General features: G+C 32.7%; 2 protein-coding genes across 2 annotated transcripts in view; one reads left to right on the forward strand and one right to left on the reverse strand.

The window, feature by feature from the left end:
* Window positions 1–2,890: 2,890 nt before the first annotated feature.
* LOC148620123 (uncharacterized) lies at window positions 2,891–5,713 on the forward strand. Its single transcript, XM_088580702.1, has one exon. It carries the CDS (start codon window positions 2,950–2,952, stop codon window positions 4,552–4,554), a length of 1,605 nt encoding a protein of 534 aa, XP_088436828.1. The 5' UTR covers window positions 2,891–2,949; the 3' UTR covers window positions 4,555–5,713.
* Window positions 5,714–6,400: 687 nt separating this feature from the next.
* Window positions 6,401–14,008, reverse strand: part of LOC148620124 (uncharacterized) — an 81,862-nt gene continuing 74,254 nt past the window's right edge. The window contains exons 21-26 of the mRNA XM_088580703.1: window positions 13,871–14,003; window positions 13,211–13,458; window positions 12,285–12,459; window positions 10,812–12,062; window positions 8,372–8,466; window positions 6,401–8,080 (exon numbers count right to left, since the gene is read on the reverse strand). Coding sequence (XP_088436829.1) covers window positions 7,877–8,080; window positions 8,372–8,466; window positions 10,812–12,062; window positions 12,285–12,459; window positions 13,211–13,458; window positions 13,871–14,003 — 2,106 coding nt within the window. The 3' untranslated portion in view covers window positions 6,401–7,876. The remainder of the gene's footprint in view (window positions 8,081–8,371; window positions 8,467–10,811; window positions 12,063–12,284; window positions 12,460–13,210; window positions 13,459–13,870; window positions 14,004–14,008) is intronic.

Genomic DNA, 14,008 nt, shown 5'->3' on the forward strand with positions numbered 1-14,008 from the left:
CGGCCACATATCGGACAAGAATATCAAGCTGAGTAGACTGTACTAAAGTAAAACAGGTTCTTCGACTTTTGCAATATAAGTGCCCCTGTACACATAGTGAAAATGTATAATATATTCTTTCAGTCCATATTGATATATTTGTTATGAAAAGTACAATCATGATGTTATAAACACAGAGTATATATGTAAATTGAAATTTCGAAAAATACTGAATGAAAAGAGTTTGGAGTGTATGAAATATCCAAGTAAACACGACAAACAAAATTTCATAAGTGTCGTAAACCTTACATTTGATTCCTTGCGCTATATCAATGACTTTATATACCATATTTCCAAAACAAAACAGCCACAGGAAGCCAAGTTTAAGTGTATCAGTTAAATTTCTCTTTCGATGTATGCGCCAGTCAGGTTGGAAGACCGTCTCTATACCGACGACTATTACAACTACAGCCGACAAGCATGTTAAAACAATCAACATTTTTCGGGATGCGGTAACAGGAAGTGTGCCTATCAATTCAAAAATGATTATAACGGCGTTTGTCATGAGGATTATTCCAGCAATACTACCGTCGTGTCTAGAGAATCCATCATTCCTTCTTTTTTTTCAAATGCCCAGCAGAAAAGGGCAGAATAAACATTGCATGTAAAATGTTTCGAAGAATGAAAGTCATCATTATATGAAGCTGTTCCTAGACTTGACGTATTCAGGACTGATAAAAAATAAAATAGAAAATATTAAATCAATGTCAATAAGTTGTCAGCTTTAAAAGAAATTTGCAAATAACTAAAATGCATTTTAGCAATTATTATAGTTTAAATTGATATTTAAATATTTAAATTTATATAATATAATTATTTTTGTTTAAGAAATGACTTTTCAAACATATTACTTAATTTCTGAAATGGATTGTTGCCATTATTATATTTAAAAAATAAATATCAAAACAAAAACGTTTAGAAGGTGTAAATAATTTTCTGTATCTCTAGATATTATCCATCTGTACCTTTAGATCTAATCCTTTTGTACCTCAAGAAATAATCCTTCCGTACATCTAAATACATATATCGCAAATCTCATCTTTGTCTAATTATTCAATGATTCCCAATTTAAACTTCCTAGCATTAAGGGTTTCACATGAATGATATTTCATTTGCCAAAGCATCTTCCTTAATGATTGGTGATGTTTTGTTTTGTTTTGTTTTTTTATATTTGTTAACAAAATGAATTTAAAGTTCTCCTAAGTTGTGTGAACAATAACAATGTATTGAAATGAAAACAATGTACAGCATCCGGTTAAAATGCCATATTTTTAATCTGATTCATGCCGAATTTGTATATCGTTTTTATTTCTAGTCACTACACTTCAATCCTAATCAATCATAATCACTTCAATTCCTATACGACGTGTTCATTACATTTCTTTCCCACTAGTGGCTCCTAAAGTGACAAAACGATGATCAGGTAGTTCATGCAATAAAATCAAATTAGGCAGAGTCAAAGAGTTATATACTGTCACTGACCGTGTATCATCACTAAATATCCTGTCTATGTATTTCGTTTGCACAAATTGAACGATTGCACCGTAAAACATGATTTTTCGCTTTATTTGCTTCATTCCTAAATAATCTGTGTGTAGATGTTAAACATGATCTTCAAATAATCATTCAAATTGAAGCACGCCAAAGAACTTTAACCCCGTTGCATTTTTTGCTCGTCTTAAGTCTGGAATTTTTTATCTCTTGCGTGCATTTTCCCGTTTTCACTTTCAGCTTACTTACATTTTACTGGCTTATATGGGCAACTGTTTCGCCGTGCTTGTACATAATGTCGTTTGGGGCCAGCAGCTGCAGCCTGCCATGTGATGTAAGGGTTTCCTCCTCAATCAATGAAGACTGATGGGTGGTCTTAAGCTGACATTTTGAACACAGTGGGGTTGACATATTCACCATTACCATTCGCGTTATATCATCTTTATTTTGTTTAATAATTTGACGTTAATTAAATTACTGTTATTAACAGTTTCTATTCAATATACCGAATTTATACACATATCATTTGTGCTATTTCTGTATCTTAATGGACATTAGGAACTCTCACCTTAAACAGAGACCTTCGACCTTATAAAAGAAGACTTCTTCTACCCAAACAGCCATACCAACATAACCCAAGTTGACGTTCCCTTTTCTCCCGGTTTCCTGTCTAGATATTTGTTGTAACACTATCATGGAGTCTGAGTTGCTTTTGTTTCTTTGTATGTATGATTTTAGTTACTTTGTGTTCTTTGTTGTGTGTGTCTGTTTTCCATGTCTGGTCTTTGTCCCTGGATTGCATTCCTTTAATTACCACTATAACCTTGGTTCCCTTGATTACTCTATCATTACCGGACGAGAATATTTGCGATAAGTACCATTCTGTATAAGAATCAGGCAATGGGTGACACATCATGATTTTCAATGTGATCTTTTTTGCCTTAAATATATTAAATACATCTAGAAAACAACTGAATGGCTATTTAAATGTATCATGAAGCATCTGTGACATAGATATTTTGACTGATTATATAAGGAAAAAGTGCAGGAAAATTTTCCCGTCATTTTTCCATAGTGCATTTCAACCAAATTTGACCTATCAATGTCTTAAAAAGGCAAATTTTACAAACACTTTAAGGGTGATTTCTTGGGGTTTCGAGGTATAAATATTTGAATAATGCAATAAAATCTCTGTGTTTTTTTTTCATGTGCCACACCTTATACACATTTTGCCTGATTCTTAGACGGAGGAGAACTTAATTTCTTGCTTTCATTTAATTTCATGTCGACGTCGAAATTTTTTATTTGAGGAAGAGGAACTTAGAATGTACTTTTTTTTCAAGATAAGATAATATTTGATAAAAAAATGTTAATTTACACGTAGTGAAAGAACATAAATTAGACATTAAACTAATAAAAATGGCAATCCGTGGAGGTTTGGTGTCAGCCATCTCATCAGGGGATCCACGTGGCGATGGACTTTACCAAAATCTTGGAAGCGTTTCTTGTTGTATATTTTTCGTAATGTTCACGTCATTTTCATGTTGTGCCGTCTTTGTCTCATCTTACCGCGATAGACACGACATTGTGTCAATGACTCCCGCTGGAAATGAATTTCTGGTGGTTTTATGTGTGTTTGCGATAGCTGCATGTTGTCAAATTACATTTGTTCATAACAGAAGTTTTTGTGTTGCAAGATATACAAAACTTACTAAAATCAATTCGGAGAAAACTTCGTGGCTAAAAATGCGATTTTTGTTCCTTTTTGGAACTGGAGGAATATTTCATCAAATTGTTAGCTGGATTTACCGACATCAATGTTCCCGAGACGGTATCGCGAAGGGTAACTATATGGCCATGCGAGTGGTACTCATTTTGTTTTTTGTGGTTCAGACAATTTTCATACGATTTATGTTTTCCGTCGTTCTGGCCAACAATATAGTTACAAATTACGCTCTAGGAATTATCCTTGTCACCAACATTGCTGTTTGGACCCATTACACAGTGACAGACTTTTACTATACCGAGAACTACACAGGTGTTTTGAATTTTACGACTTGTGATAATACAACAATGATTTCAAAATTATTCTGGACATCAAGAGTTATTGTTGACCCTATGGTTTTGGAGTATGCTCTTCTTGCAACTTTATTCTTATTTGAAATGAGGTTTAGAAAATATGAATTTAAAGAAATTTCAAAAAATCTAGAAACATGTGAACCCAATGAATTACTCCTTTTGACTAATTTTGGACAGAAAGTGAATCAAGAGGAAGAATGTTTTCTCGAAGATGACCCACTACTGTCCACGAGGAAACATATGATATCGCCAAAAACAAGTATCTTCAGGGCACTGAAACGAAATGCGTGTGTGATTGCTGGATTATTGATCACAACCGTTGGTATACTTACCAACATATTTAATATATTTCTACAGCCAGGAAAATACACTACATTCTTAAATATCAGTTTTGTATTCAGAAATGCGTTCATGTTTGCTATTACTGTTTATGCTTTTATTCTTATAAATAGAGATTTCAAATTAAAACAAACTGCATTGACACCCAATGTCAGCGGTAATCTTCTTATTCTTTCGCTTTTTGGATTGACATTCTTCATGACTTTATCGGTGTTAGCAAACATTTACAGAACTGATGATGTGGCCGAGATAATAAAAATTTCTGGTATTTGCCTCGAGGTAACTTGTACTCTGACATTTTCTCTTCAAACAGGATTCATCATTCAAATTAATAATGGTAGATCGTATAGGAGAACACAGGGCTGGTTCTGCCTGACGATAGATAAAATTTGTTTGACACTTGCTCTCATGCAGATTGCTATTTGGACAAATGCTTCATTTGTAATCCATTCTTTTCGATGGGCACATGGATTCGAGACACAATATTACGGAGAGGCAAATTATGATATTCTATTTCATGTTTTCTGGCCCTTCGTTTTATTCTTTCACTTTAAAAGTTTCGTTTCATTTTATGGAATATATATGGAACAATCACTGACCAATTAGACAAATATACGAGCGAGTAAGTTTTGCGTTACAACAATAGTTCTCAAAGACAGACGTTTGGAAATATGATAGACCATTGAAGTTTTTCTATTACTATTTTGAACAAATGTTTATCAGGCAGGTCTTTCAAAATTTAACTTAGTTAATATACTTAAATGGAAATTAAATGGTTAAATGATACAAGACATAACTACGTTATAAATACAAAAGAATCTTTTACACGTGTATTATTGATTGATGTCTTTCTTTCGGTTATTTTTACCGTTGAGCTGCCTTTAAGTCAACTTCATTGTATGCACTATGTTACCAATTTAAAATTCGAAAGGTGGGTACAGTACCTGCTTACTGGACAGACCAATTCCTCTAACGTCTGTGTGACCGTTTGTAAAAAAAATGGACATATTACTCTTGTTTTGTACAGTAAACCATTTTTTCCAAACCCTCTATTACCCTACGCTAACCCTACCAGTGCACCTGGCCCATGCTCCCAGTTTTTAGTGGAGTCCAAATTGTTCATTTGATTTTGTTACTTTGTATGTATGATTTTAGTTACTTTATGTTCTTTGTTGTGTATGTCTGTTTTCCATGTCTGGTCTTTGTCCCCGCATTACATTCTTTTGATTACCGCTATAACGTTGGTTCCCTTGATTACTCTTAATTAAAAGATTACTCATTCAATATGCTTTACGCGTGTTTCAAGGAGTAATTTCTAATCAGCTTCTTTCGATTCTTTAACTTTAAGCAAGTGTGGCAGAACTGCTTGATTTATGTCCCTTGATTAACTTATTTCTGTTTAATTAATTTTGTTGTGTTTTGAGGTTAAAGTCATTGCTAATTTATTAAGATAATCTAAAGATACTGAAAATGAAAATAAACTTTATCCAGATTGATATATTTTATAACAGATTTTCTCAGACATTGAAGTATTATGATTTACTATTCACCTTATCAATGAATATTTATAGATTTGAATAAGATAACTTTGCCAACCTTATATATTTGTCTGAGGACTAATTTCTAGTCCAACATTGCGAATAGCCTAGCTGTTCCAACAAGGTTAGTGCAACTGCCACATACCTACCCCACTTGAAATGAGATTGCTCCATTTTAATGACTTCTGTATGCAATAAAGTATTTTGTACTTGGGAAATAAAATGTATTGCTAATTGTATTGATTCCTTTACATTCGACCCACATTGCGCTACAAAGCTTTGCATTCGTCGTCCCTCTTATAGTCAATCTAAAGCTGGTATGAATTGTACTCTGAGTCTGCCAAATCTTAAGCAGTAATTGCACCTGCTGCACAATAAAGGACAGACAGACACAAGCATATAGTCTTTGCCTGCATATTAGAACCTGAGTAATTTGATTCAAACGTGCTTCAAAAGATTCTTTGATAAATAGTAAAATGGCATGACGTGAAAATACCTGTCGCATAAAGCCAGAGAAGCAGGAAATAAATAAAAAATAAAAACATAACAACCGAAAAATGTTCGTATAAGTACACATATGATTACGAAAAAGGCGGAAATCAACTTTACAACAAGGACTCTGGTTACATATTTAGTTCACTAGTTTAAAGAAATATTCAATGCAAATATGTAACAAGCTAAATCAGGGGAACCGAGATTTTTGAATAGTAATCAAAAGAATAGAATCAAAGGATAACGACTAGAAAGGGAAAGTAGACACATTCAGCATAAAGCATTATACCATAATAACGCGTTAAAAAGGAGTTCATATGCAATCTAGACTAAACACTGAGAACATGGACCAGGTGAACCGGAAGGATAAGAGTCTGTTTAAAAAAAACATTCAGTCATATGATAAGTATGTTTTCCTTGAATGAATAACAACATTAAAATTTTATTGAATAATACAACAAATTACTTATTTTAACAAACAATAGCTACATAATAAAAGTCTAATACCGTGATTGGCACGTGTCAAATATCACAGACCTCGTTGTCCATAATTGCTTCAAAAACACATTATCATTTCTAGTACATGAATTTTAATGCAAATTTCAGACAACACATATTTATTTAAAAATAGTGTTTTATGCCCACATAGTTTGAGTTGAAAAATATAGAACCCCCTTCAGTAATTCTAAAGTTTACAATATCTTTTTTAACAAAGTGAAAAAAAAAGATTTTCATCATGATACATTCTTACCCAGCACCAAAAAAAAACTAAATTTACGATAGAAAATAGAGAAAAAAAGTTATATCACAAATTTGCAAAAAACAAAATGTTTTCCTATCAAATTGTAGGAAATGTGCACATGTAATCTTGAGTAAATTTAATCGCGGCTCAGTGATAAAAAAAAAAGTCACGTGTACACTAAATTAATGACAAAGAATGGATATAATCGTTTAAATGCTGTTTATGACACCTTAATAAACGGAATAACACAGCACAGGTTATGACTATAACTTATCGTATTAATCAAGTGTCGTACAGGTTGTTATGATGTCACAATTTATTTCTTTCCTGACGTCATGACTTACATTAGATTCATTCGATCTTTATCATTGCGACATTTCTAAACTAACATGACTAATTAATACAATCTAAAGAGTACATAAAGATACATTGACGCGACTGGATGGTGTTAAAATCATATTAATTACTGATTTGCTTTGGAATTAAGCTATATGAAAATGCTTATTTATGTAGGAAAACAAATATATGTCTCGAAAGTTAGTAAAACATGTATAACCTAAGTCATGACGCATATTTCACAATGATCGAGATCAATTTTGAAGGGCACCTTGTCTCTGTGGTAGGGATCGGCAATTGATACTGTTCTCCTCAATACATTTTGCTCCTGACGAAGGCTGTAAGGCCAAAAATTTGGGCTCATTTTCTTTAATTTTTTATACGTTTTATTTATATTTTATTTGTAGACAGTTCCTTTTTACCTGTTAAACATTGCTATTGTTCACATATTCATTATTCCTATTCTTATAATCGTAACCATGTATAACACATGTATACAAAATCTAGCAGTTGCAACAATTTTGAGCACGGAAATCATAAATTTTATCTACTATATAATTTACAGTGTAAAAAGGGAAAGAAGTTCATCTTTGCTTTAAGAATTAAATTGAATATCCGAAAGATAATAGAAACTTTCAAAAACAAAAAACTTAAATAGGATATTTTGAAAATAAGAACACCACCAAATTCTTAAATGTTTCCTTGAGTTAAACGTTATTAAAAGTCACAATATTTTTGAATAATTATTTATACGGTAAATAAATAATTTGTCTCGAAAATTTAAGAATCAAAAACTGTCAATATCATACCAGAAACGAGCTTAAAGATAAGTATTGTGTGAAAACGTGGCATTATAACCTGGCATCGGCGATAATCGTAAGTCAATATCACGTGGAGTTCGAGTTCCGGATAACCGACTGCGAGAACGTGGAACTATCAGATATTGCTGATCTTCTTCGCGTACTTCATCGACGTTCTGGTTCAGTTTTAGAATCTCCATCTCTGCTAATTTTTCTTTATCATTCTACAAAGTAAAAATTTATCTATATTAAAATTCATAAAAATTACACAAATTACAAAATAGAGAAACATTCGTATGGAAAGGCTTCCCGAGGCGGATCTTGGAAGATTTTACACTAAGATGAGACTGCTTCCGTTATGTTTTCTAATATTTTTAACAAGTAACTTAATATGTAAAAAAAAACAAGTCGCTCTGTATCTACTATGAATTAAATTTGCAATCCATCGTTGAAAATTTATTTTGCTGTCAAACCTGGGTGCATATTTGTAGTTCAAGAATTTGTAACTGTCTTACCGGGTCATCTGCTAAATTGCCAAATGTATCCCGTACAAGCTGTAAAACGTTTGGTGTATCAATTTGCGCATTTTGTGACATTTTCACAGCATATTCTAAAAAAGTGACAATGTTTAATTAATCATTGTTGTCATGATAATATTTACAAACACATGATATGCGTGAATGTGCAGAAACACACTTAAAGCTGCATTAGCTGCCAAATTTGATCAGATTTGATTCTACTGATTTTTTCTGATTCAATGAAATACGTTTATAGTAATTCAGATGAAGCAATAACTGTCGATAATACCTACAGATTATTGTGAAAACATCGGGTTTTTTTAATCAGAGAAGACCGATAGCTCTGATCTAATTATTTTTCGCAATCACTTCCGAGCTTGCCGACAGGACATTCACCTAACGGATACACAGGTAAGCACGTGTCTTGTTATCATTTCTTTCATCTATTTCTTGATTAGTTTTCAAATAGATAATGACCATATTTGAGCCACATTTTATCGCAATAGGTAAATTTAAAAAGGATCCTTGCGTTATATATTCGAACTTTTTTCTTTTACGGCTTGAGTAAGTCAGTTTTCCTTGCCCTTGGATAACTACCAGATTTGTTATTAACGAAGCGACCCTACAGCAAATGCGCGGATTAAGGTCACCAGAGGTCACATGCATACGAATCTAGGTCGATTTTTTGTTTTTGTCTTGCAAGACAATAAATATATAGACACCTATTTCATGTATTTAATGCATTTTATGTGTGGATATCAAATGAAATTTTGCAGGTAAGTACAATTTAGTAGAAATAATTCAATGTTAAAGTATATTTCAACAGAAACAAAAATTTATGAAAATGACAGCTAATGCAGCTTTAAAACATATACAAAAATTGCTATTTAAGTATAATATGAATATAAAATGTGTCGATACATACATATAACAATCATGTTCACTATATTAAACTAGTGTACATTAAAACAGATTAATATAAAGCAGCTTTGTATTACATCTAATTATATGATCAAGAACATTATTTTCAAATTATTCATCATAATATTGATTTCGAAGAACAAAAAGAAAATCAATATACTTTAAGGAGGTAGACCTAGGGTAAGGGACACAATTGTTACAAATCATTGGAACGGTTGTATTCACCATTTTACATCAAATCTCATGTAAGCATCAAAGTACCTTGGACTGCTTTCATTCTGTTTCAAAGGAAGTTTGGAAAGCTTTGGTAAAATTGAATATGATACAAACATATCACTGACTTCAAGAGTTATGTCCCTTACCCTAGGTCTACCTCCTTAAATTAGATCTATCAAAGGTTCCATTCAATCATTGCATGTAGGACCTAACAACACTCGAGTCTGCTTTCTGTTAGATGATGATTTTTTTTTTCAGAATCCTCGGGGATTTTCCTTCAATGTTTTAAAAAATCACGAATGATGAAATTGGATTGGTTGATGAGAAAGTTCATCAGAACAGAAAGTAGAAAGGAGTGTTGTTAGATCCTACATGCATTGACTGAAAGGAAAGGAACCATTGATGGATCTATTTTTTATAAGATTGGAAGGAAATATACTATACTATTTTAGATGCATGGTATATTGTAATGATATCTAGCCGTATACAGCCTGTTTTAAAAATGTTCATTAGACCTTTTTAAAAGTTTTTCTTGTATGTATTTCCTTGGATAATTTGCAACAATTATTCAAAAAAGTAAACTTGGAAAATTTGCATTTCTCACTTAAGTGTACAAAACAACATGAAAGTCTTTGTAAGAATCGGGTAAAATGAGAAAACATAAATGCTAAAAAAAACTTGGACAACAAAGACTAACCTAGAGGAGAGTACTTGATAAAGAAATGAATAAAAATAGACACAGCAGGAAACACTATACACCAACTATCAATGGACAGAGTGAGATGGAGAGAAATTGCTAGTGGCCTATATGTTCCACCATGAGAGGGTCCAAAATCCAGGATCCTCAATTTCTGACCCAGGACCTTTGAAATTTCAATTACTAAGATTCAGGAACTTCATCCACATTTGTATACTCATTAAGTGCAAGTATTTGTAGGAATCAGTTAAAATGGGAAAAATTAGAAACATGCATGTAAAAAACCCACTGATCTGACAAAATATGTTCATTCAAGAATGATTTCTCTATTTAAAAAGACCACTACTTGCTGAGAATTCTTGTAATAGAATGCATGAAAAACTATGTTTTTTGATAGCGTTATATGACCTTGAAATGTTCATTTACAGTGCATATCAATGAAATTAAAAATTAATGTATCAAAGTAATATGGAAAATTGTCTCTTTTACCTTGATTCTGATGGTGCAAATGGTCAAATAATACTTTTAAATAAATTGGGTATTTTCATACCATATTTCACACACTACCTGATTATTACTGACATACATTTTACTGAAACTTACTCTTTTCGATCTTTTGCTGTTTATTGTTCGACCGAATGTGTATTCCAAACATTCCCAACAGATCCTTCACGGTTGCTGTTATCAGGTTCAAAATTCCGATAGGGGTTTCTTCTTTTTTATATTCTTCTCGTACATCAGTAATGCTCTGATTCAAAATGGCTGCAAACATTGTCAATAAAACGAAAATTACAAAAAGCACGTATATAAAGAAATAGAACTGCGCAAATAAAGGTGCGGCTCCAACCATCTGGTCAAGGCTATTTCTTCCGATTAGTGTATTCGCTAAACTTCCCAAGGTCGCAATTAAGTTGTGATAATCATACATCGATGCCCCGAATAGAAGAAAGCCAAGGATTGCAAAACCAAAAAAGGCAAGTCCGAATATGACGACAAAACTTAAAAGTTCTGGAGCGGCATGCCGTATCACTGCAACAAGCTCAGAGCATCTCTTGTTATATCCGAGAGTCTTTAGAATTCTCAGGGTTGCTGTGAACACAATGAAGCCTACGATGCAGTTAAATGTATACTCCCAGGAAACTATATCGCTGAAATTGATAAACGCACTTTTATCATCGTAATACCTTTTCAGAGCATTTTTTGTATAAAAATATTTCACAACCCATACACCTATGGCAGTATAACTCATTATACAAGTTAAAACGTCGATAACGTTCCATAAAGCTTTGAAGAATTCACAACCATGTTTTCTCAATTTTCCGACCGTTTTGCATGTTGAAATAATAAGAATGATGATGTATATGAAATAGAAGATCAAAGACAGTGCCCCCGTGGCATCGTTAAGAAGCGAAGGGCGGAATGATTGTGTAAATGTATGGTAAACAGCAATGCCAGCATCAGTAAACTCTACAGCAAATGTACAGTATGTAACAAGATTAAGATTTGAATTGTACAATGTAAACTCAGTAAAAATTGCTCTTGTTTGTCTATCAATCCACTTCAACATTTTCAACTCATTCAAAATGCTATTGACTGTATCACGGTTGTTTGGTAAATCTTGTACAAAACCCCCGGCACTGTAAACGTCATACTCTCCGGCAAAAGGCATCCCGCTTAATTCCGACGCTGTTTTGTATTTATAAGCCCCCTTAGTGAGTAAACCGTCTTCTGCAGGTGGGCATCCGGAACTCTTGTCTTTCCATGATGCACAATATTCGCCAGATTCTTCTCTCCCTGACTGAAAATTGCTTGTGCAAAATCGCTTCCCTGTAATTTTCCAATATTTGCATTTCTCTACAAAAATATAAGTGATTTTAGTATACATGTAGTTCTTTTCAAACAGTACATTACCGAGTCGAGAGCATGCAGATTTAAGAACATATTTTCGATCGAAGTTAAAAATCAGGCAAAAGATAACTGTTACATGTATAAACAACAGGAATATAGATTTTTTGTATTTTGAATTGCCTAAATTGTGAAGTGAAACTTGATGGTGGCAATTCTTAATTTTTGTACCTTTAGGCATCCGTACTTGCCGGAGACGAATCACTCCAAGTCGTACATTGGTAAGATCATTAATATAGAATTTATCCTGCAAGCTTAGGCTTTTGCCGTTGTACTCTTGGACAGGATAAAATGCAGGCACAAATGTCGAATCCAGCCATTCCATCATACCTCGAGCTGAATTGATCTATAAAAATATGTGTGTAGTTCAAATCAAGAAACAACAAATACAGTGGTTATGTTAAGAGAAAAGAGTTTGTATTCGTTTGACTGAATGATCATAACCTGATATACATCTTCTGGTAGCGAACTGGATTATTGATTTAAAAAATAAATTTGCTATCAAGCATGGTGTTAGATAGCTATGAAATAATAAAAATAATAGAAATCTACTGTCCCAGTCTCCCATCTAACAACCAAAGACATTTTATTCAATAAAAGGACAGCCAACGTTTTTTTCCTTAAGTTACATGTATTAATTTATTTCCGTGTGTGCTTTAAGCCGAATCAACAATTTTATTATATTCAGTAACTGACCAGACCTTTTTTAGCAAGCGCAAAATAATAAAGTTTAAAAATGAAAATGCTTAATTTGAAAAAAAAACTTTGATCTTAGCTTCCTTTTTCGTTCTTTTTTATGGAGGTGACCCATCACACATTTTATTTGCAATAACAACACACAAATTAAAATGAAGCACCGCCTTTAACATTTGTTTTATCCATGAATAATGCAAAATTGACCCTTACCACTTCTTCAGGTGATAAAAAGGTTAAATTAATACCCCCTTTTTTATATCATCATGATAAAACTGTGAAATTAATTTTAGATACAGTTGTACATAGTAAGATATTGTTATTTTAAACATTATCATAAAAATGCTGTTCATTTTTAACGGGTTACATGTAGACATATTATTCTCAACGGATTTATTGCCTACCTTTGAGAACCCATATTGGGATTTGCTGGATGCGTATATGAAATTATCAATATTCTGTTTAAGGAGATAAGCTCTAGTATCTCTGTTGATGTAGCTGATAAGATAAACAATTATAGCAAATATTATATGCAGAACAACTTCACGAAAAACTGCTTTGGCCTTTAGCTCCTGTCTCCGGCGCTGTCGTTGTTCATTCAATTTGTCTTCTGCAGGTGGTTCACACTTTGACAGAACTTCGTGACGGAATGCTGTTGAGGTTTTAAAAAAAAAACAAATTACTCACATCATTTATATAGGTATACCTGATGCTGTTGAAACTTTGAATGTAACCTGATCTAATCACAGCAATTCTCGTCGTACTTATAACAATCTAATACTTATGCTTGATCAAAATCTTAATGCAAATTTTATATGTGATAAAATTAATCAACGGTTTTGATTTTCCTTTAATCCTTTGCAATAATTGGAGACAATGTTTACGCAACTTAAACATGCTTTCATAATGCATTGTAAAAAAAATCAGTCTGAAGAAACGTTTTATTATTCACCACTGCTAACTGATAAATTGCTTATTTGGGTCATATACATATAAATTGAGAAAAAAAATGGCTGTCGTAGATTAATATTAACAGTTCAAATGAAAAATACATGAAATCGTACCCCAGAACAACCTTGAGTTCCCAGTACAGTTCTTGCTGGCAGCCTGTCGAAGTTTTGTCATATCGACAAGAGTTGTTTCATCATCAACATGTTTTCTGAATATAATAGTCAGTAGGAGAGCAATTACTAAAACCTGAA

Source organism: Perna viridis, chromosome 4 (assembly GCF_037379345.1).
Source record: "Perna viridis isolate PV_CMFRI_1.1 ecotype Kerala chromosome 4, ASM3737934v1, whole genome shotgun sequence".
Lineage (NCBI taxonomy): Eukaryota > Metazoa > Mollusca > Bivalvia > Mytilida > Mytilidae > Perna > Perna viridis.

Coding starts and splice junctions, on each gene's coding strand:
- LOC148620123 (XM_088580702.1), top strand. CDS start 2,950: ATGGCAATCCGTGGAGGTTTGGTGTCAGCCATCTCATCAGGGGATCCA.